This window comes from Sturnus vulgaris, chromosome 22, assembly GCF_052056855.1.
Source record: "Sturnus vulgaris isolate bStuVul1 chromosome 22, bStuVul1.hap1, whole genome shotgun sequence".
Lineage (NCBI taxonomy): Eukaryota > Metazoa > Chordata > Aves > Passeriformes > Sturnidae > Sturnus > Sturnus vulgaris.
The window spans coordinates 10,906,586-10,927,332 of NC_142264.1; the positions used below are offsets into that span (position 1 = coordinate 10,906,586).

The following is a 20,747-nucleotide window of genomic DNA, read 5'->3' on the forward strand; positions in this document are numbered from 1 at the left end:
GTGGAAGCGGGTGCACCCCGAGGAGGAATGTGGGCTGGGAGGGGCCGTGGTTTCAGCTGGGGCACTCAGGTTGCAGCCAGCAGTGCACCAGGAGCGGCCACGCAGCATGGCTGAAAAACCCCAAATCCAGCTCTTCATCAAGGTGAGTGGGGTCCTCAGGTCAGTGCCCCAGGCCAGTGGGCAGCCCTGGCAAATAACCCTGGCAGTGCTGTGGTGGGGTGGCTGGGCTGCCTCCGCCCACTGCAGTGTTCAGATGTGAGCACTGGGCAGGCAGGGGGCAGATAGTGGGCAGAGGGTCAAGAACCGGGTTGGAAATGGGGCTGACAGCAGTCAGGTGGGTGGATAGGCAGCAGACAGCTCGGGCTCTTCTCCAGGGCACACTGCTTGCTGCTTCCTGCCCTGCAGGCACAGGGGCTGTGGGAGTTAAACCTCGGGAGGTTGGACCAGGTTCCCTCTGAAAGCAGGGCCCAGCACCCTAGCATCTGCCTGCACCTGCCAGGCCCTTCCCAGCCACTGCCGGGCTGCAGCATTCTGGCTGTGCAGGGCAGGACAGAGCTCACCTGAGATTGTGGCTGGGGTTGACAGGGCCAACAGTATCGCTGTCCCTTCCTCTGGCACATCTCTGCTGCTGGACCTGCCACTGCCACCCCTGCTGCAACTACTGCTCTCAAGCCCTTGTCCCCCTGGCTCTGTGAGGCTGGCACAGCCTGGAGGTCCTTGTCCCTAGAGGGTGCAGGGGCCAGCACCTGCCGTGCCACGTGGCTTCTCTGGGGTGTGGTACTGAGGCTCTGGGAGCAGGCAGGGACTAGGACCTGGCACCCTGCCTGACAGCAGGTGCTATGGACTGCAGCACAGCTTGCCAGGCTGGGCTGGGGCATGTGTCCTATCATCTTCACCCTGTACCCTCTGGGGCTGCTGCCAGTGAGGCCATGGCACGGTGAAAGGGCAGCTGAGCTCTCTTTCTGTGCCCACAGGCAAGCGAGGATGGGGAGAGCGTGGGGCACTGCCCCTTCTGCCAGCGGCTCTTCATGGTGCTGCTGCTAAAAGGTGTGCCCTTCACCCTCACCACTGTGGATGTGAAGAGGTGAGTGGTCCCAAGGGGTGCCAGCCCCGGGGCCAGGATCACGTGCAAGGTGGGGGTTCGATAGGTCCCCAACACTTTGGGAAGGGATATGAAGGGTGGGCACTGCGGGATGCATGGAGCTTTTTGTACCTCCCCAGGTGACCACTGGTGCTTGGGGAAGGCTGGCAGGTATTTCCTTGGGCATACACGGAGGCAGGAGGGGCCTGGGGGCACCACATTGTGCACCAGGCCCCCAGAACTCTCTTTGCTTGGGGCACATACGCACAATACGAACACACACACACGGTGCTCTGCAGAACCCTGGACATGCCAGGCATCAGCAGTGTACCCATCTCCCACAGGGCGCTGGATGTGCTGAAGGACTTCGCACCAGGTGCTCAGCTGCCCGTCCTCCTCTACAACGGCGAGCCCAAGACCGACACCATCACCATTGAGGAGTTCCTGGAAGACCAGCTGGGCCCCCCCATGTCAGTGTCTGGTGCTGCCTTGAGAGGAGGAAGGGCCCCCCGCAAAGGGCAGGACAAGCTGAGGGATGAGGGGGCTGACAGCAGATGAGCCTGTCAGCCTCTGCTATCTACCTCAGCTGTGTCGATGTCCCCGCAGGTGCCCCAGTCTGGTCCCGCACTACCCAGAGTCAAGCCTGGCTGGGAACGACATTTTCCACAAGTTCTCTGCCTTCATCAAGAACCCAATATCTGCCCAGGACGAGGGTGAGGAGTGGGTGGGGGAGCACCCCATGCAGCCTCTTGGGTGCCACACCCCAAAGCTTAGCCTGGTCACACTGAGCTTTCCCAGTCCCCCCACCCAGTCCACAGTTAGGTCTGTCCAGGCACTGCCCTCCCTACCTGGGCCAGTGTGGCTGTGCCCGGTCTCTGTGGGAGGGCAAAGCCAGCCTGAGCCACGTGGGAAGAGGCTGACAGTTGCTGCCTGGACACAGGGCTGGGCTGGCAGGAGGCCACAGCAGAGCAGGGGCCCCATGCCTGCAGTAGGGCTGCACTGACCTGGCCACCCTTCCTGCAGTGCTGCAGCGGAGCCTGCTGCGGGCCTTGCTGAAGCTGGATGAATACCTGAGCACCCCTCTGGAGCATGAGCTGGCCCAGGACCCCCACCTCCGGGCCTCCCAGCGCCGCTTCCTTGATGGAGACCACCTCACACTGGCCGACTGCAACCTGCTGCCCAAGCTCAACATTGTTCAGGTAAGCCATGGGCATCCCAGTACCATGCCCTTCTCCTTTACCTGGCATCCCCATGCCCTCACTTTCGTCTTGGTGCCTACAGCGAGCCCCTCCTCCTTTCCCAGTTGTTTCGTCAGTTATGTGCCCCCCAGCATCCCTCTCCCCAGGAGCCCTGCCCAGCACAATGCCCTCCCACAGATCCCATTCCTCTCTGAATCACCTCCTGAGTGCCAGCCCTCGACTGTGCAGTGCCAGGGATGTCCCTGGCTCCCTGCCACTCTTCCCAACTGGTGCCTGCCCTGGTGGTAGAGCTCTCCTTGGCACAGTGTCAGGCAAGTCTCTCCTGTTCATGCCTGCAGGTCGTGTGCCAGCACTACCGCCGCTTTGGGATCCCCAAGGACATGAGGGGCGTGTGGCGGTACCTCAACAGTGCCAGTGAAACCAAGGAGTTCAAATACACCTGCCCCAATAGCCAGGAGATTATACAAGCCTATCGTTCCGTGGTCCGGGCACCGCAGTGAGCCGGGCATGTGCCCTGGTGGGTGCAGGGCCAAGGCTGGGGTCAGGCAGGAGGTCAGCACCCACCCTGCCCCTGCCTGCAGGGCCTCAGGAGAGCTGTGCCCCTTGCACCCATATTCCCTCCACTGGCACACAGGTGCTGGCAGCAATCTTCAGTGCACTGAGCCCCTCTTGTGCCACCCACCCTTCCTCACAACCAGGACAAGTTCTGTGGCCCCTCGAGCATCAGGATGAAGGCAAGGGGGCACAGCCACGGGCACCATCAGTGGCAAAGCTGTGCCCAGCTGAGGGTAGGGACAGAGCTGGGGACGACAAAATGCCCTGCAGCCACTTGCATAGGCACACTGTGCCACCCACTTGGTCAGCAGACACCACAGGGTGCCCTCACACCTGCACCGGGTGAGGGGACCTGGCACGGCCATAGACACTTAGGAGAGGAGCTGGAGGGGGATGGCACAGGCAATGGGAAGACATCAGTTGCCCCCAAACTCACTATTAGGAAGCTCTCAACAGACTTGGGGGTTGTGAAGCAGGGAAAGCCCAAGCTAAGCTTCAGAACCCCTGGAAATCAATAAAAGCTTTGCAAGCAAGACCAGTGTGAGTCTGGAGTGATCACCCCAGCAGCTCCTCCCTCACGAGGATTTGTACTGACATCCTTATCCTTTCCCAGTGCCCAGCAAGGCAGAGCCCACCCTCCCAGCTCTCCAGAGGGGTTAGCCAGGTTCTAACCACACACCCATTTACAAAATGCTGGCAGGGAAGGGAACTTCCCTGAGGCCTGGACCTTCAGGTTCAGCTGAAACAGGCCCAAGGCTTCCTGAGAAAGGGAGAGGCAGAATGGGCAGACACACCCAGAGAGATCAGGTAGCTAAAAACACCTTTACTGGTCAGAAGCAAAGCACAGGTGACCTTTCCATTCCATAGTATCAAAGCTCCATCCAAAACTCCACCAGTTCATGGTAAGTGAGGTCAGGAGCTGGTCCCTGCCAGCAGAGAAGAGCTGCAGGAGAAAAACTCACAATGCTGGTGTCCCCTCTGCTCCATCTGTCTCCCCCAAGGACCCTGCCACCACCCCAACTGAGGGGTGGCTGCCAGGTACTGCTGCCTCTGTTATCTGCCTAGGTCGAGGAGCTCAGCAGGTCTGGAACAACAGGGAGACCTATTCGTTTAGACACAGGAGTCCAAAGGGCTGTCATCAGGGCACATCCATCAGGAGTCCTCGAAATTCACTCCAGATGGCGCCTTCTTGCTGGAAATAGATGGAGGAAACATCAGAGCCGGAGCCCCAAGCCCTGCTGTCACAAAACTTCAGAGCAGAGCCCACAGGGTGCCCACTGAGCAGCATCCAGCCCCACACTGACCTTTTGAAACCAGGGTTAATGAGAGACTCCCCTGGGACCTTCCTTTTGGCTGGCAAAGCTGAGCCAGAAGCCCTACTCTTCCTGGGGCTGGAGTCTGCCTCAGTCAAGAACAGGCAAGACACAGATTACAGGTTACCCAGGAACTCTGGCAGCCCTGCCAGTCCCTCCAGAGCAAGAGGGAGCCTCTGGGAGCCCAGCCTGGCAGGATCAGCAGCCACAGAGGGCAAGACAGGGCCAAACTTGGCCTCATCTCTCAAAAGAAGCCATGAATCTGCCACAGCCTCGTCTGGAAGCACAGCAAAGCCTGCCCTCCTTCTGAGGCTGGCAATGCCCAGCCTTTGACCTGAGCATCCCAGACACCCTGAGAGCCACCACTAAGCCCTGCCCCTGCTCTTCCTGGAAGAGTACCAGGACAACGAGTGCCTGCCAGCAGCCACAGCCGAGGGCACTCAAGAGTGTCCTGGAGACCACATGAATACAGGACCAGCAGCCTCCAGGGAGGAGAAGACAAAAGATTGCAGGACCAGGGCAGGTGCCCCTGGCAGTGCCTACCTGGCAGGAAGAGCTGCTGGCTCCGGGCAGCGTTCTTCTCAGGGCTGCAGGAAGATGCTAACGTCTCCACTGCTACTGAGACAGGAGCCAGAGCCAAAGCTTGTGACAACATCCCCCAATTCTGCAAGCAGCACTTCAAGCCTCCCCAGTGAGCTCCCTCCACTCCAATGAGCCCCATTCTCCTCTCAGCACTTCCATCCAGACTGCTGCTGCTCCAAAAGCTTTCCAGATCCCTTAAACAAATATGTCTGTAAGGTGACTCCACATTTAGGATGCTCGTGTGGTCCTGGCCCTGAGGACAGGGCTGTGCTTTCACACAGAGACATACCACTGTGTCCTCTGGGCCCAGGCAGGGTCTCTTCTGCCTGCGGAGGTCTGGTGCAGACCCTGGCCAGCTTTGAGAACGGGCCAGCCCGAACAGGGAAGCGACCGGCAGTTCTTCTGCTGGCCCATTGGGACCAGTGAGAAGAAACCACCTGGGGTGAAGCCCTCTCCTGCTACGGCTGAACTGGGACATCTAGGGCACTTTAAGGGGGGTGTGGGGGTGACGACCTCATGAAGGTGGCAGAAGCTGCTAGCCCTCTCCTTTTCTAAACCCACCACGGACCTTCCAGGCGCCTCTCCAGGCTCTCGATGCAGACTGCCATGCCGAAGACCAGCGCCTGCAGCTGACTGCACGCCTCGGCGGCGGGCAACTGAGCGAGGGCCAGGGCCGGGCACCGCGGCTCCTCCGGCAGCCGCAGCGTGGCCGAACCCCGGGCTAGGCTCAGCGCGACGGCCCCGTGATCCAGACCGGCCCTGCGGGGAGCGGGGGTGAGGGAAGCGGGAGAGAGGGGGAGCCCCAGGCGAGGAGGGACCTAGGGTGGGGGAGCCCGGGCCGAGAGGGTGCCCGTAGCGAGAGAGGTCCCAGGGCGGCGGCACCCACCTGAGCATTGCGCCGTGCTCCTCCGGCGGGCACCGCTGCAGAGGGAGAGGAGGACAGCGCGTCCAACACGGCCTAGCCTGGGATCAGATCCATCCCTGCCCCGCCGGGGGTCTCAGCCCCGAGCTCTCCCGCCGCCCCCTGGGTCCCCAGTACATACACAGCCGAGCGCCGGGCAGCCGCCGAGCTCCCCGGCCCAGACCCGCATCGCGTCGGTCACACTGCGGGAGGAAGCAGCTCAGATCCCCGGCCGGCCCCGTGCCCGCCCCCGCCCCCCAGCTGCTCCTTCTCCCGCCCCGCTCTCACTAAACGGTGCCGTCGGGTCCCCAGTAGCAGAGGAATCGGCCCGTCCCGGCTCGCACCAGATAAAACGGCCCTGTCGCTCCCGCCATGGCCGCGGCGGAAAGGGCGGTGGAAGGGGCGGGCGGAAGCGGTGGTTCCTGCCCCGGGCCGGGCCCGGCATCCCCGCCATGGTGAACCTGGGCGTGCGGCGGGTGGAGGATGATGTGGCCGCCAAGCACCCGGTGCGCCCCGCGGGGAACGGGCTGGGGGGCCTGGGTGTGCGGGGGGGGGCCGGGGCTGAGGGGGCTGGGTGCCCCTCCGGCCCCCGCCCCCCGCGCTGACGCGTCCCCGCAGGCGCTGCAGCAGTACGCGGCCTGCCAGTCTCACGCCTTCATGAAGGGCATCGGCACCTTCCTGGCAGGTACGGGCCGGTCCAGCCACCCCAGCATTCCCCGGGCTGTCTTTGGCTGCTCCCCGGGGGCAGCGGGGACGTCCTGGCCGTGTCCGGTAACCCCGGCTCTGGTCTCGGCAGGCAGCGGGGCCGCCTTCGCAGTGCAGAAGCTGGCGCGGCAGAAGCTGCCGTACAGCCCGCAGTGGAGCCTGCTGCTGGCTGCGGGTAAGTGTCCAGCCCGAGCAGTAGAGAGGGGTGTTTGCCGTTGTTACGGGGGCTCGTCTCTGGCTCCAGCCACCTCCCTGTGCCCTAGTCCCCAGGGCTCAGGAGCGTTCGCGGCAGTAGGTGCTGTCCCTACCGAGATGCTGCTGGCACTCCCAGGAGCACCTTGGCCGCTCCAGCTGCAGGGTCCCTCGGAAGTTACGTGGTAGCCAGAGCTGAGACGCAGAAATGCTCCAACTTCTGGATTTACCTGGAGACAGGCAAGTCCCCACAGGAGCTCGCCGTGACTGATGGGGTGTCTCAGCCCGCAGGTACAGTCATATCTTCCGACTGCTTTTCCTGAGCTTGTCGTGCCTGGTTCTTCCCTGCTACAATAATTACTTTGCTGTTCCTGTCTTTTAATTAAGCTGGTGAAAGTGTCATTGCCAAAATCTCATTATAGTAAGTCCCACACTGGCACCCTGCAGCCAAGGGGTGGGAGCAGGAGCACCCATGGCGGGTGGAGCTCCTTAATTGGTTTCATGCCTGCCTCCCCTCCGCTCCTCCCCCCTCACCAGTCCCTCTGTGCACCCAGCACAATGGGATACTGAGCAGGGCTGGTGATGTGGGCTGGGTGCACTTGCTGCTGCTTCCTGCCCTGCCTGCTTTGGGTATTCACGAGAGCCAGCACAAAAGGTTCATTTGCTGGAAGAGGAAGAAGGTAAGGGATGGAGGGATTTGCTGCTCAGTAAGGTGGGCAGAACTGGAGGAGCATCAGGACAGGTGCTGCTGGGCGATTCTCCTGGCTGCTTGCTGCTCTCTCCCACGCATACATTGAGCTCCCAAAGCTAGGCCAACTTGAAGAGGCTTTATGTGCTTCACAAAGGCTCTGTGGTTCTTTGCCCACCCTTGACAAACTCACCAGGGTAGCTGGAGGTCCAGGGAAAACGTATTTTCTTGTTGCAGAAAACCTCTCCAGTGCAGAGGGGGACGGCGCTGCAACACTGGTGAGGAGGAACAGGTACGGCGACGTGGTGGAGTAGCCAGCAGAGTATAGCATGCTGTGCCCATGTCCTGCTTCACCCCCTCTTGCCTGCCCAACCCGATGCTGCCCACGCTGCCTGTGAGAGTGATGGGCTTGGTGACACTGCTGGAAAGCTCAGAGGACTTGATCCTGCAGTGAGAGCATGGTGGAAGCATCTCAGGAATTGCTGCTGCCTGCCCCATGGCCTCTGCAAATTGCACTGGAGGTACAATAAAAGTTGAGAGCTGAAGGCACTCCTTCTGGATGAGGTGAAGGACAGAGCAGGTGGTGAATGTCAGCCTGAGGCAACCTCTGCAGTGAATGTTGGAGCAGAGAGCTCTGGTCCCTCTATGGTGATGGCAGTCACAGTCTGGATTGCTGGATTGCTCTGAGGCAGCTGCAGGCACAGACAGGTCTGGGCTAAGTTGCGAGGGCAGAGCTATTGCTGTGTTGCCTATGTTTCCTGAGCCCAACTAGTCCCCATGTCCTTTCCACTGCAGCAGCAAGACTTTTCATAACTATCTGAACAGGCCTGAGCTGAGTCCCACAGCTGGGTGGCCTCTGGGACGTCCTTTTCCCCTGTAACAGAGGTGACCATGTGCCCTCTTTGCAGTGCTCACCTGTCACTGGCTAGTCCCAGACAGCCCATCAAGATTCATAACTGCTTGACAAGGTAATGGTACTGTCTCGAATGCCATGCACACAGAGGGACATGTAGGGTTTTTCCATGTCAGACTCCAAGTCTTGACTAGGTAAATTGTCTGCTCTTGGTGGATGTCCACCTCTGATTCAACTGCATCTGAATTTCTTAGAAGAGGAAACCCATCCTGAATTCTGGGAGCTGCCCGGGTTCTTAGAGAAGCATTTCTGCTTCAGGAACCAGAAGTGCCTTCTCTGTGTTAGATATGTCGACAGGCCCTGAATCTCACCACAGGAGGGCGTCCCTGTGCTGAAGAGATGAGGAACTTGGGGAGGAGACTGGGCTTGGGGGTTCACAGCATCCCCTGAACTGGAACCAGGTTTGCCCTGTGCAGAGATGGGGAGCAGCCAGTGGAAGAACTGAAAGCAAAGTACTGCAGGGAACAGGTGTGTTAAGACAAACGTGGCATTCCAGGAGTTCATCTGGAGCAGGGAAGGGTATTGGGAAGTGAGCAAACCTACAGAGCAGAGTTGGTGCTGCCAGCAGGCGCAAAGAGGGCAGTGTGAAACTGCAACTCCCTACAGCCACTCCTCTCCGTGTTCGTGGAATGTGCAGGGCAGGGGGAGGCTTCCCAAAGGACTGGAGGGCTGGGACCAATCCCATGGAGCTGCTGAGCACTGCGATGTGTGTCCTGGTGTATCTGAGCTGCCAGTGACTGCAGCAGCAAATGTGAGCTGCTTTGCTCCTGCCCTTCAGCACCAGCGCTGGGCCCTGGCAGTGGAGGCTGCCGGCAGGTTGTTTTGCTTGGGGCTGTGGCAGTGAGGGACAGCTTGAGCTGCCTGCTGGATTTGAGGTGGCTGCACCTCCAGCACTGGGGAAACATGAGCTTGGTGACTGTGGCTGGCTAGAGCTCCTCCATCTCCAGGTGGGTCTGGAGTGAGGTTTCCAGCCCACCTTGGTCTGTCTGAGGTCGTCTTCAGGCTGGTAGAGCGTACAAAGCCATGACCATGTCTCAGCACCAGACAGGCTGCAAGGGCTGAGGCCTTCAGACAGAGCCTGACCTGTAGATGTGGCTGAGGGGTTCTGCCCCCGTGAGACAGTCAGGCTGAACTGCCTATTGCTGATCACAAGCCACTGAGCCATAGCAGTGGTTACAAATGTTTATTTCAGATTATTAAAAAACCTCAAACAACCAAAACCAAACATTCTTCATGTTTGTACAACCATGTTCTTACTCAGTTGGAAATGAAGATGCATCTTCCCAGCTGCCCGGTGTGGGGTGATGCCAGGCTCAAATCCCAGTGCAGAGCAAAGCCCATCAGCTCTGTGCCAACATGGCCACGCACCACAGAGCTGCAGGAACCAGGGTGTGCAGGAGTCTCTGGCTGTGGCAAAGGCAAGTCTGGCATAGGAACCATGGGAATAGTGAAGGCACCATGTATGGTTGTTGAAGTGGGACCTGGAAGCTGCCATCTTCCACATCTGGTTGTTGCTAAGTCCTTACCCAAAGCTGAGGCCAATGGCTAAGGCCAAGACCTTGCTTTCAGGAAGGCCAGTGGGTTTTGTGCGCCAGTCAGAAAGACAACATGGGTGATGCCCAGAGCTCCCCAGGAGGCAGGGCTGATGCTCCAGGGACAGGCTAATGAGGTCAGCTATAACAACTAGTGTAAGTAATATTCCCCATTCATATACATACACATGAAAATGAATCCTGTTGTTGCTTGGGCTCATTGGCCCAGTTCAGCTCAGCTCTGGTGGCAAAAAGATGTCCTAGCTCTGAATGTCTCATTCCCAAGTCTGCTTCAGGGTCCATCCCTGAGTAGTACTGGGAAACATTTAAGCCCTTCTCCCACAGGGCCAGTGATCCTCTTCTATCCTTCCTTTCCTGCAGTTTGAGGGCAAGGGGAGGGCAAAAGGGGACAGCTTTCCTTCTGGGATGGTGTCAGGCCTTGGAGAAGGACATTGAGCACTTGCCACATCCCAGGCGTTCAGACCGTGGAGCCTTCAGCAGGTAGGATGGTGCTGGTCCTGCAGATGTGGCCCACCCTGTCCTTGCCATCAGATTATGCTGGACTTACTGTACCGGAGCAGGCAGATGGCAGTCACCAGTGATGTCAGGGTGGTGACCACGAAGAGCAGAATGAGGATGATCCAGTAGTTGTACAGCATGCTTTTGTGGAACGAGGGCTTCTCTCCTGGAATCATGTTGGTGAGGTTCAGCATGTAGCCCAGGGCCCAGCCAATGGAGGTTTCTCCTGCCTGTGGAAACGGCATGGCATGGTCACTGCCCAGCCAGCCCAGCTGCATGGGCCTCAGGAGACCTTAGAATCATGGAATTACTGAAGTTGGAAAAGACATCTAAGATCATGGAGTCCAAACCAGTAACACCAGCACTGCCAAGGCCACCACTAAACCATGTCCCCAAGTGCCGCATCCACACGTGTTTTAAATCCCTCCAGGGATGGTAACCACCACATTCATGGGCAGCCTGTTCCTATGCCTGACCACACTTTCCATGAAGGAATTTTTCCTAAAATCTAACTGAAACTTCCCCTTTGAGGCCATTTTTTTGTCCTGTCACATATTACTTGGGAGAAGAGACCAACCCCCACCTGGCTACAACCTCCTGTCAGAATGTTGTAGAGAGTGAGAAAGGCTCCCTTGAACTTCCTTTTCTCCAGGCTGAGCTCCCTCAGCTACTCCTCATAAGACTTGTGCTCCAGACCCCTCAGGGACAGCCTCTGTATCAGCCCAAGGGAGAAGAGTGTGGGGGAGCCCACAGCCTCCCGAGCCTCTGCTTGCTCACAGGTCCAGCCAGCCCAGGGACAGAGCAGTGACCATCCTGTGCTGAAGTGAGCTCATTCCCTAGGAGTAAAACCTTGTACACTCAGGCCACTCCTGATCTCCTTGCACATCCCATAGCACATGCAGACAAAAGTGGGATCCTGCCCTGAGGTAACTTCCCAAAAAGCCTCAGCAAAGCATTGCTTGGAATGGCTGGTGTCTTGGGAGCCCAGGAAGGGCTGAAGGACCTGACCCCATGACCACCCCAACAGCCAGCTCAGCTCATTTGTTTCCATTCCCTAGGAGATCCTTCCAAAAACTGAGAGTTCCATCCTGTCCCTGTTCACTGAGATCTTCCTTAATTCTGCTTGGCTCTTTTTCTGTGTGGGATCATCTCTCCTGCAGGGTTCTTTGGCCTAACTCCAAAGAGATCCCATGGGATGGGGATGTATTTCGGTTCTACCCACCTTCTTCTGGAAGGCAATGTTGGGGAAGGACTGGTTGTTGAAGCTGTAGCCTTTGGTCGTGAGCAAATATACAAATGTGCTGACAGCGCAGTAATCTGGCAGCCTCTTCTCCAGTTTGGGGGCTTTCTGGAGCAGCTGGGTGGGATGCACAGAGGGAAAGAGAAGATGGGTCAAGCCAGCAATGGCCAGTCTTGTGCCTGTGGCCTGAAGCTCAGGGTGGTTACACCTGTGAGGCCAAGGCTGCCCATACCCACCTGAGCCCCCTCCCAGTCCTGTGTAGGAGCCATAAATTGCCTTTCCCCTAATCCATTGGTGCCAGGAAACCCAGTGACCTCCAGGGGCTTCTCTCAAAGCCCGTGTGATATCCCACGTGAAGCAGCCCCCTGCTTCCCACAGTGCCCAGGGAACCCACCTCACTCCAACTGGTGGCACAGATAGTCTCTGCAGCATCCTTCAGGTCGCTGGGCAGGTGCACGGGCCTTCCCATCACGGTCTGGATGAAGTCCACCGTGTAGAAGAAGGCAGAGAAGGCCTGACGGAGGGAAAGGAGCAGCTGTGGGACAGGCTGGGAGCAAATTCTCTCACCATCAGCAGACACTCTGGCCAGTGTGGTGGGCACCAACAACCACTGTTGCAGAGCTGGGGGTCTGACTTTGTTGCCACATGATGCTGGGGAGCTGGGGACAACCTGCCCAGCCAGCAGCCAGGTCACCACCCTCCTCCATGCTGGGACTTACAATGAAGTTTCCTGAAACCTTTGGCTGGAAAACACCATCAAAGGAGCAGTGGGAGAAGGAGCAGTTGGTGAAGTCAAAGAGCTTGCTAACTTGCAGAGCACAGAGGTTCCCATTCCCAGTGCCAACCAAGGTAACTGTGGTGTTGAGGGCAAGGCTTGGCCTCTCCTTTTCCGTGCAGGGGCTGTCATAGATGCTGCTCAGCAACAGGCTCTTGTTGTAGCCCATAGGCCAGCAGGGATGGGAGACAGTTGCTTTGTAGCTCTCAGCCTGCCAGAGGAAGGACACATGGGGTGCATGAGCTGTGCCATAGCCACAGCCCCCCCAGAGCTTGAGCAGCAAGACACAGAGTAGTTGTCAAAAGTATCTCAAAATTGCTTGGGGTGTCTTGGTTCTAGCCAAGGGCTGCATCATGTAACAGAGATGGTGAAAGAAAGCCCTGGGAACACAGGAGAGGGTTGGAGGCAAAACCCGAGTTGGCTGGCAAAGGTGTGCAGCTGGTCCAGGGCTGAGGGACAGAATGAACACCAGGGTGAAGGGGCAGCCCTGGGGTCGTGACAGCCAGCATCCACATCAAGCACACACTGTACCTGGAGGAGCTTGGAGAGCAGCCTCTTGAGGACCTGGTCCCTCCCATAGCAGAGGAAGCTGTGCGTGTACACTTTGTATGCCTGGCCATATAGTTTCAGCATCACCTTGTTTCTGGGGTTTTCAATTGTGTCCCTGGTTTCAAAGGTGATCTGTGTGGAAGCACCCCCAAAGTCCATGGCTCCCAGGGTCTTCTTCTGAGGCTGGATCCATTCTCCAAGCCATCCACGCTGAGCCAAGGAGGACAAGAGCAGGCATAAGTGTATGATGAGCTGCCCAGCCATCACAGCCATCCCACTGAATGTGTCTATCCCCTGCTCACCTTGATGAAGTTCTCCAGGAGATAGTTTGCGGTGACCCAGCCAAAGACCCCTTCCTCTTCTCCTGACAGGATCTTTGCTCCCCGGAAATCAAAGGGGTACGTCTTCAGTGTGGCTGCTACAGCTCTGAGGACAGCGTCCGACACCTGTGGGTCTGCAATGCTGCGGGCCAAGTGAGAGGGCAGAGTGACACGCCTGTGCCACAGTGCTGCAGAGCCCTCCCTGTTTCTACAGCCTCTGGAGGCCAGCACTGCCATAGAAGGGCCCAGGAGAGAGTTGAGCCCTTGCCTGGGTACCCATAGGCATGTCCCAGAAAAACCACCAGCTAATTCCCTTTGCCTCTGCTGGAGGAGGCACGTAGCAGGAATGAAGTGTGCACCCTCCTGCTGGGACAATAGAATAGAATACATCCTGCCTGGGCTGAGTGAGGGGACCACAACTCCTCCCCCTGTGTGCTTTTTGAGGGGTGTTTATTCTCACTGTGTTCCATCAGGCTAGCAGTAGGTGCAAGGAATTTCCCTCCTGGCATCCAAAAAGTCTGGGTGGGTTATCCTGGTACTGGCCCCCCACCAGCCCCTTTCCACTTGTGCTGTGCTGGCTGTGCCCTGCAGATCATATCCTGCTCTGAAAGGCAGGACCACTTCTGCAGGGGACACAGCACTGGGCAGCTGGATGGTGAAGAGCTTTGCCCAGCAAAGGGGCAACACTTCAGCCACCCTTCACCACCTCTGCCCCTGCAAAGTGGCATGGCAGGGCCCCCCTGAGCACTCACTTGAGCAGGCGCATGCCAGCCGTGGCACCTAGGTAAAGCGGGGTGCCCACGTGCTTCTCCCTGGGCACATCTCTCAGGGCCTGGTTCAGGCAGTGCTCCAGGCTTGTCCCAGCTGCCGGAGGGTTCAGGCGGTAGCTGGAGATCCCAGGACCTGTGAGGAGGAAACAGCTTTGCTCCCTGCTGATGAGGGGATGATGCCCAGTGGGAAGACGCCTGGTGAGCAGCTTTGCCCCTTTTCAGACTGTCCAAAAAGCAGTTTTTTGTGGGCATGGAGCCATCCAGGGTCCAGACACATCTCCCTGCTCACTCTGCATCCCCTGCTGGTTGACAGTCTGTGAAAGGTTGATAAAGCGAGAGTGCAAAACCGATCTTGGCTCCTCACTGGGCTAAGCAGAGGGAGCTGAATTGTTCCCTGGTGGTTCAGTACCTGCCAGGAAAAGATAAACAACAAGCATGCATAGCTGCAAGCCTTGAGAGGTGTTGGGAGACATTTTAGGAATAGAGCTGGACCCTTTAGAATATGAATATTCTATGAATAGAATATTCACTATACCAGTGAATACAGAGGGAGGCAGCTGGGCATGGCAGGAGCACTCACACCATGGTGCCCTGCCACAGAGATGCAACAGACACTGCCACCAGCCCCCAGCCCCGGGGCAGGGCCAGCCCTTACCCTCCACATCACACATGCTGTGCTCGCTGACCACCCCGGTGTCATTCTCCTTGTCTGCAGGCCACTTGTAGACGAACATGGCGGTGTGGGAGGACCCAGCGTCCAGCACGATGCCGTACTGCAGGGGGAAAGCAGTGTGTCAGACCTGGAGGCTGAAGGTCCCCTGGCTGCTCCAGCCCTTACCAAGGGAAGGCACTGGGGCTCAGTGCACAACCACCCCTGCCCTGTCGGTGTCCAGCAGCTCTGGAGCATCATCTAGATGCAGAGGCAGGCTTTGCTCAGCCCAGCCTGCCCAAACAGGGCACTGCCTGGGATGTGAATGGGAGTGGGATACTGGCCATCCTGGGATGCTATTTGGAACAGCACAGGGACTCACGCTTTTTGAGTAAGGGGACCCCCTTGAGTGCAGCTCAGGGGGCTCTTCCCCCAGTGCAGGTTACCATCACTTCTGGCTGCCTATTGAGCCATGCTAGCAGGTCTCTGGGACTGGTGGTGGGGAGGGACACCTGAAATGGCTCCTCAGGATGCTCTTGGCCAAAGAAGGGCAGCCAGGCCCCTCATCCCTCCTGCCCTTGTATGGCTCTACCATTCTCTGGCTATAAATAACCCTGTTCCTCCTGCCAAACAAGGCTACCCAGCTCCCAGGGAGGGGACACCATACATGATGCCTGCAGTACCCCTGGGTGGACCCCTTTGCCTGACCCTTGCTGCCCATGGTCTCGGGGCTGCCCATGCTGGCCCCTGCTGTATCCCCTCAGGGCTGTGAGTATGGGGGAAAAGCAAGGCAGGATCCAGCACCACCCCAGTTGAGCATCTCTGGGGTGAAGCTACCTAAGGCTTGAACCTCCTATGAGTCTCTGTCTGCTCCTGCTCTGCCCAGACTCGATGGAACCAAGTAGGCAGCTCCTCTCCTTGCCCAGCTCTGGAAGCCACCCCAGTCCTGCCTGCCATGGGTGCCCCATGCCACCCCTGTCCCTACCACCTGGTTTTCACCAGCTCAGGCAACAGTGTCAGGGCAGAGGCAGGCACACTTGAGGTTCCCATTTATAGGTAGCCCCAATTACACCAAGAACCCATGGCCCTACACCAGTGGTACCTCCTCTTCCCTCAGGGGATCATCTCACATGGGTGACCCTCCCAGACTTGCCCAGTGGCTTGCTCATGCCCTGGGCCAAAAGCTACAAGCCAGCAGAGAGTGTCCTTCTGTGGCCAGGCTGGAGCAGTGGAGCAGCTTCAGCTCCTGACAAGCACTGCAGAGAGGAGGAAAGAGGCTGACAACTCCCCCCAACACCTCTGCCCAGCCTCCTGGGCTGGGTGCTGGGGTGAGTGCTCCACACAGGCTTAGAGAGCTCTCGACACCCTCTCTGTCCAGCATGTGGCACTCCGGTCCATTTTTGCCAGAGCAACCTTTGCCTTGCCTGCCCACCCTGCCATCCGGTGGTCACCCCTGCCTCCCCAGATGAGCAGTCACCAACCAGGCACAGGGGACTCTGAGGAGGGTCCAGCCTCAGGGGACCCTCTATGTCCACCTCAGTGCCACATGTGCCCACACACCCTGTAGCCAACATCCAGATGTCTCTGGTTTGCTCACAAGGAACTGCATTACCCCAAGTATCACCTGGAGTGACACTAGCAGGAGCATGGTGACAAGGCTGTCCCCAAAGGGAAAGCATTGATAGGTCATCCCAAACCCAGGGCTGAGCACAGCCAAGACCCTGGGAGTAGTCTCCAGCCTGGAGATGCCATGGAGGGGCTGAAGTCCACAGAGAGGGACAAGGCTGGAGACAGAGATATCTACACGGTGGCAAGGGCTGAAAGATGCTGGAGTATGAGATAACGAGGATGACCTGCAGTGCCGGGAATGCCTGGAGCCACTCACCAGGAATGGGGTCAGCCTGGGAGGCCCAGACTCACCCCATGGCAGAAAGGGACATGGCTACTCAGCTGGCTCCAGGGTGAGCAGGAAACCCACCACCTGTGACAGGGAGAAGGCTCATTCCCAGAGTTTTTTCCCCGCCCTCAGCAGGGCTGGCTCATCTGTGCCCCACTTCCCACCCTACGGAGAGCTGGTACCCGGGTGCATTCGGGAGGGTACATACCTGGGGTGCTGCACATGTAGAGAGGTGTGCACATGTATGTGCATATGTGCATGGATGTGCATGCATTTATGTGTGCATGTGGGGTACATGCTGCAGGAGTGTGCGTGTTTGTGTGTGCATGGGCATACAAAGGTGTGTGCAAATTTAGGTGTAGAGGTAGGTATGTGGGGGTGCTTGCATGTGGGTGTGCACAAGTGAGATGTGCACACACATAAGTGTGCCAGCGTGTGTGCACATGGGTGCACATGTCTGTGCATATATGCATTTAGGAGGGGCGTGTGCATGGGTGTGCTTGGGCACAGGGAAGTGCAGGCAGTGAGAGGCAGCATGGAGCCTGCACCCAGGGCAAGCCCCATGCAGAGGTAACATGTTGGGAAAACAGTGGCACTGCTGGAGCAGGATGCAGAACTAGCCGACCCATGTAGGCACATCCTAGTGCCCTTTGCTGCCAACATCAGCTCCTCGTAGACCTCCGGCCCATTGCCACCAGGTGTGGAGTGGTGGGTGAGGGGCATCCCGTGGGTCCCCCAGCCTTGGCAGTGGCAGCAGCAACGCTTGGCCCGGCTGAGGTAAGGTGCTGCAACACGATGGCGCTGCCACTGCAGAGAGTGCCCGGCCAACTGCTGCCACAGCTCACCCCACAGCCACCCCAGCATGAGATGAGTCACCACAACCTTGTGCCAGCCCCTCCTGGGGGCACAGTCCTTGGCACCCTGCCTCTGTGGAGAAGCCGTCCTCCTCTGGCAGTGGTAAGCAGGAGTGGGAATTGTGTGTATGGTGCATGAAGGCACCGAGGCAGACTTGGGCAGCCTAGTATGTTCTCAGTGATGAAGGAATATCATCTCCTCCAGTCCCGAGGGTACCCCATGCCCCCAGTATTCACACAGAAATCATGAATGGGGTCACCTACAGTGGTGTGCAATGGTGCCAGCCCCTGGCCCCAGATCCTGTCCCTCTCTTAGCTTCTGTCCTTGTCCAGACTCTGGGCTTGGGCACCGGAGCCACAGTGTTCCCCAGAGCAGAGTGTGCTGCCTTGTGGGTCTGAGTCACTGCTGAGCCATTGGCATGCACAGGTGGGCTCCAGGGGCCCTACAGGTGGGAAACCCCAGGAGGGAGGATAAAAGTCCACTCCAATAGTGATTTGCAGTGTGAGTGCTGCCCTCACAGCTGCTGAGCTGCCCTGTGCCTGCTAACAAACACACTTCAAAGGAGCGTGGGGAGACACAGGGATGTCCTGGTGCACCCCCGCACCAGCACCTGGCTCCCATCACCCGCCTCATCTGCCTTGGCATGTTTGCCTGCTGGTGCCCAGGGCTTTGGCAGGGCCTCATGCATGTGGGACAGTCCCCAAGACCAGCATCTCCTGGTGGCACAGGGATTTTTCTAACACAACACCCTGACCAGACCCTGGTGGCGCTGCAGGAGGAGGGGACACAGAGAGGTCTCCATTGTGGCCCCACACTGGGACAGTTTTCCAATGCCAGCCCTATCTCTGCTGCCTCCTGGGTCACCCATGGTCCCAAGGGCTCTCTCCAATTCAACATCACTCAGCCCAGCCCCAGTCAGGGCTGCTCAGTCCTAAAGTCCCTGCAAAGGGGACACAGTCATGTTCCCAAAGGGCACGGGTAGGACTTGGGGCTCTTGATCAGTATGGCTCTGCCCAGGGGAGGAGGCAGATGGAGACATTGAAAATGCCCCATGTGTGCTGCCTGGCACTGTGCCCCATGGCCATGCCCAGGACTCCCGCCCCCATCCCACAGGCTCTCCAGCCTGCCCCATGGCACATGAAGGGCTCATCCCTGGCCCCCCACCATTCTGCCTCTCTCATGGGTGGTGATGTCATGCAGCACCCAGGTCTGCAGTGACTTGGGACAGGTTTCCTTCCTGTTGCACTAGCCACAGCAGCCACAGGAAGTAGAAATGCCAGAGATACATTTGCCAAAAGAAGAAAGAAAAGCGCTGTCAAGAGCAGGCAGCAGCTCAGGGCAGTCAGGTTGTGAACTCCACTGTGGACCCATGAAGGAAGGATCAGTCCCTCAGCAGCAATATAACTAATCCAGGGTGGTTTTAGGGCTATATTCCAAGCAAAGGAGCTGGAAAGGGAAGATGTGGAGCTGTAGCTCAGCAGTGAACAGCACTATCTAGCAGCCAACGTGGACTGAGTCAGCAAGGACCACATCTTGTCCAGGCCATCAGAGAAGACATGCCCAGGGTCTCCCATAGCAGGACCAACCTCTAAATCATATGGGCACCTTTTGGGCTCAGCTACAATGATACAAAGTTCTGCATTCTCAAAACAGCACTGAGCTTTGTGTAAAAGCAACTCCTCAGCACCTTCCTGGTGCCAGTCCCATGGGAATAGGCAGTGCTGGACACTGGTGCACACACCATGCTGGACTTCACAGCACTTGGCATGTCCAGGAACCCTGAGTCCCTGGGCCAGGCCTTGTGCAGAGCAGTCACGACCCAGGCAGGTGTTCAGGGATGCTTGGCCCCAAACCACAGCACTGCCTACAGACTAGAAGGTGCTACCACTCAGAGAGAAAAAGCACAAAAAAAAAAAAAAAAAAAAAAAAAAAAAAAAAAAAAAAAAAAAAAAAAAAAAGTAGTTTCTGGGAATTTATTTGGTTTAAAATCAAAAGTCCATCCTGGAACCAGGAAGAAGAAAGAAAGGCTTTCCAGGCTGATCCAAGTGCTACATATGGGGGTCTTGGTACCAATCTAATTCCTCCATGTTCCAAGAGATAAAATCCACTCTGAAACCAGCTCAGGGCACTGTCCAAGATGCCCCAGCGTATGGCAGTGGGTGGCAAAGAAAGGCGTCACAGAGAAGGAGTTAATAATTGGCAGTTGTAGTAAGAGCAAAAAGGGTGATCTTGGCTAAGCCAGCTCATCTTCTCATTCTAGTCTTCATTACATCTGACAAACTCAGAGAGAAGGCAGCGGCACATCTGGCATGCAGGCTGGCTCAGAAAGTTTCCAAGTAAATTGCTTGGGATGAGAAGACGGGGGTTTTACATTAACTATTTCAGGACAAGAGCCTGGGACTATTTTAAAACAAAAGACTTGGCCACAAAAGAAGTACTTGGCCAACAAGAAATTGTTCAGGAACTTCTTTCATCATCTGAATTTACTATGAAAAAGAGAAAAAAAAAAAGAAAAAAGCAGTTTGTATTCGAAGGAAAGTGCATTTGTCACCCATCAGCACTGGCTTAGGCGATGCAGTGGAGCCCGGGGAGAGGGGCTGGGGTGCGCAGGGGAGACCTGGCCCAGGTGGAGCCGCAGCAGCAGATGCTGACTCGGCTGTTCTGGCCTGGGGGGCCGCTGTCTTTCAGCGTGTTTAGCAGATTCCAAAGCGCACGTCCTAAGGCACAAGGGATGGGCGGCCGAGGGTCCTGCAGCCGGGAGGCCCCACAGCGGAGGTACCACACAACGGGTCTCGCTACCGGGGCGGCTCCATCCCTGCGCACCCGGCGGAGGCTGCTCCCTGCGCCCTCCCCGCAGATGAGGGACCCCTCAGCCCCGGCGCCTCCCGTGACGCTGGGGATCCGCTGATGCCGGCGTCTCTCCCGCACCAGTTATCCCGCACACCGGGAATGCCGTACACCAAGATATCCACGGCGGCTCCCCCAACCCCCGGTAGCCCAGGACCTCCCGGTGCCCCCGCGCCGCCCCACTCACCTTGAAGCCCGGCGGGCCCCGTGTGTCCCCGGAGCCGAGGAGGAGGAGGAGGATGCCCAGTAGGCAGCCGAGGGCCAGGAGCAGGAGCAGGACGGCGAGGCGGCGGGCCATGGCGGAGCCGGGCAGGTGAGCGGCAGCGGCGTCGGCTCCTGCCGCTCCTCCTCCGCCACCTCCTCCTCGCCCGCCTCTCCCGGCTGAGTCACCGCCGCCCCGGCACAGCCGGCCGGGACACCGCGCTCCGTGGCCCCAGGCTGCTCGTCCTGCGGCTGCCCCGGGCCCGGACTCAGATCTTCCTGCTGCCCCCGCCCCGGGACCAGACCGATTTACAGCCCACCGGCACGGTCCTTTGGGGATCAGCCTGAGCCCGGCCCCTCAGGCGCCGCCCCGGCCGCAGAACCAGCTTTGTGCCTCGAACATCACCGTTACCGGGAGGGCTCAGCCCAATTCTGTCCCTCCTCCCTGGGCACAGTCTACGTCC

The 20,747-nt window shown here is 58.1% G+C and overlaps 4 protein-coding genes across 8 annotated transcripts; 2 read left to right on the plus strand and 2 right to left on the minus strand.

Annotated features, from left to right (window-relative positions):
* Nucleotides 1-91: 91 nt before the first annotated feature.
* CLIC3 (CLIC family member 3) lies at nt 92-3,368 on the plus strand. The gene is made up of 6 exons (XM_014880977.2): nt 92-142; nt 975-1,084; nt 1,426-1,551; nt 1,688-1,794; nt 2,105-2,280; nt 2,619-3,368. Exons 1-6 carry the CDS (start codon nt 107-109, stop codon nt 2,778-2,780), a joined length of 717 nt encoding a protein of 238 aa, XP_014736463.1. The 5' UTR covers nt 92-106; the 3' UTR covers nt 2,781-3,368.
* Nucleotides 3,369-3,638: 270 nt separating this feature from the next.
* PAXX (PAXX non-homologous end joining factor) lies at nt 3,639-6,100 on the minus strand. 5 transcript variants are annotated; one of them, XM_088177422.1, is made up of 7 exons: nt 5,976-6,100; nt 5,774-5,834; nt 5,617-5,651; nt 5,299-5,489; nt 4,692-4,763; nt 4,140-4,233; nt 3,639-4,027 (listed from the first exon to the last, which is right to left on the minus strand). In XM_088177422.1, exons 1-7 carry the CDS (start codon nt 6,083-6,085, stop codon nt 3,988-3,990), a joined length of 603 nt encoding a protein of 200 aa, XP_088033548.1. In that variant the 5' UTR covers nt 6,086-6,100; the 3' UTR covers nt 3,639-3,987. The 5 variants fall into 5 exon arrangements, with proteins under 5 accessions (XP_088033548.1, XP_088033550.1, XP_088033551.1 ...); XM_088177424.1 differs by having other exon boundaries at nt 5,920-6,041; XM_088177425.1 differs by lacking the exon at nt 4,140-4,233 and having other exon boundaries at nt 5,920-6,039.
* TMEM141 (transmembrane protein 141) lies at nt 5,951-7,761 on the plus strand. The gene is made up of 5 exons (XM_014881082.2): nt 5,951-6,137; nt 6,250-6,316; nt 6,428-6,511; nt 6,688-6,819; nt 7,454-7,761. Exons 1-5 carry the CDS (start codon nt 6,084-6,086, stop codon nt 7,528-7,530), a joined length of 414 nt encoding a protein of 137 aa, XP_014736568.1. The 5' UTR covers nt 5,951-6,083; the 3' UTR covers nt 7,531-7,761.
* A 1,536-nt stretch (nt 7,762-9,297) lies between these two features.
* ENTPD2 (ectonucleoside triphosphate diphosphohydrolase 2) lies at nt 9,298-20,712 on the minus strand. The gene is made up of 9 exons (XM_014881081.2): nt 20,270-20,712; nt 14,490-14,607; nt 13,817-13,967; nt 13,047-13,206; nt 12,727-12,954; nt 12,140-12,406; nt 11,815-11,934; nt 11,403-11,537; nt 9,298-10,410 (listed from the first exon to the last, which is right to left on the minus strand). Exons 1-9 carry the CDS (start codon nt 20,378-20,380, stop codon nt 10,210-10,212), a joined length of 1,491 nt encoding a protein of 496 aa, XP_014736567.2. The 5' UTR covers nt 20,381-20,712; the 3' UTR covers nt 9,298-10,209.
* Between the last annotated feature and the right edge of the window lie 35 nt (nt 20,713-20,747).

Coding starts and splice junctions, on each gene's coding strand:
- CLIC3 (XM_014880977.2), top strand. CDS start 107: ATGGCTGAAAAACCCCAAATCCAGCTCTTCATCAAG. Junction 143..974: donor AAATCCAGCTCTTCATCAAG/GTGAGTGGGGTC, acceptor CTGTGCCCACAG/GCAAGCGAGGATGGGGAGAG. Junction 1,085..1,425: donor ACCACTGTGGATGTGAAGAG/GTGAGTGGTCCC, acceptor CATCTCCCACAG/GGCGCTGGATGTGCTGAAGG.
- TMEM141 (XM_014881082.2), top strand. CDS start 6,084: ATGGTGAACCTGGGCGTGCGGCGGGTGGAGGATGATGTGGCCGCCAAG. Junction 6,138..6,249: donor ATGTGGCCGCCAAGCACCCG/GTGCGCCCCGCG, acceptor GCGTCCCCGCAG/GCGCTGCAGCAGTACGCGGC. Junction 6,820..7,453: donor TGGGGTGTCTCAGCCCGCAG/GTACAGTCATAT, acceptor TTCTTGTTGCAG/AAAACCTCTCCAGTGCAGAG.
- PAXX (XM_088177422.1), bottom strand. CDS start 6,085: ATGGCGGGGATGCCGGGCCCGGCCCGGGGCAGGAACCACCGCTTCCGC. Junction 5,490..5,616: donor GAGCACGGCGCAATGCTCAG/GTGGGTGCCGCC, acceptor CGCTCCCCGCAG/GGCCGGTCTGGATCACGGGG. Junction 4,764..5,298: donor CCTGGAGAGGCGCCTGGAAG/GTCCGTGGTGGG, acceptor CTGTCTCAGTAG/CAGTGGAGACGTTAGCATCT.
- ENTPD2 (XM_014881081.2), bottom strand. CDS start 20,380: ATGGCCCGCCGCCTCGCCGTCCTGCTCCTGCTCCTGGCCCTCGGCTGC. Junction 12,955..13,046: donor TCCTGGAGAACTTCATCAAG/GTGAGCAGGGGA, acceptor TCCTTGGCTCAG/CGTGGATGGCTTGGAGAATG. Junction 10,411..11,402: donor ACATTGCCTTCCAGAAGAAG/GTGGGTAGAACC, acceptor CCGTTTCCACAG/GCAGGAGAAACCTCCATTGG.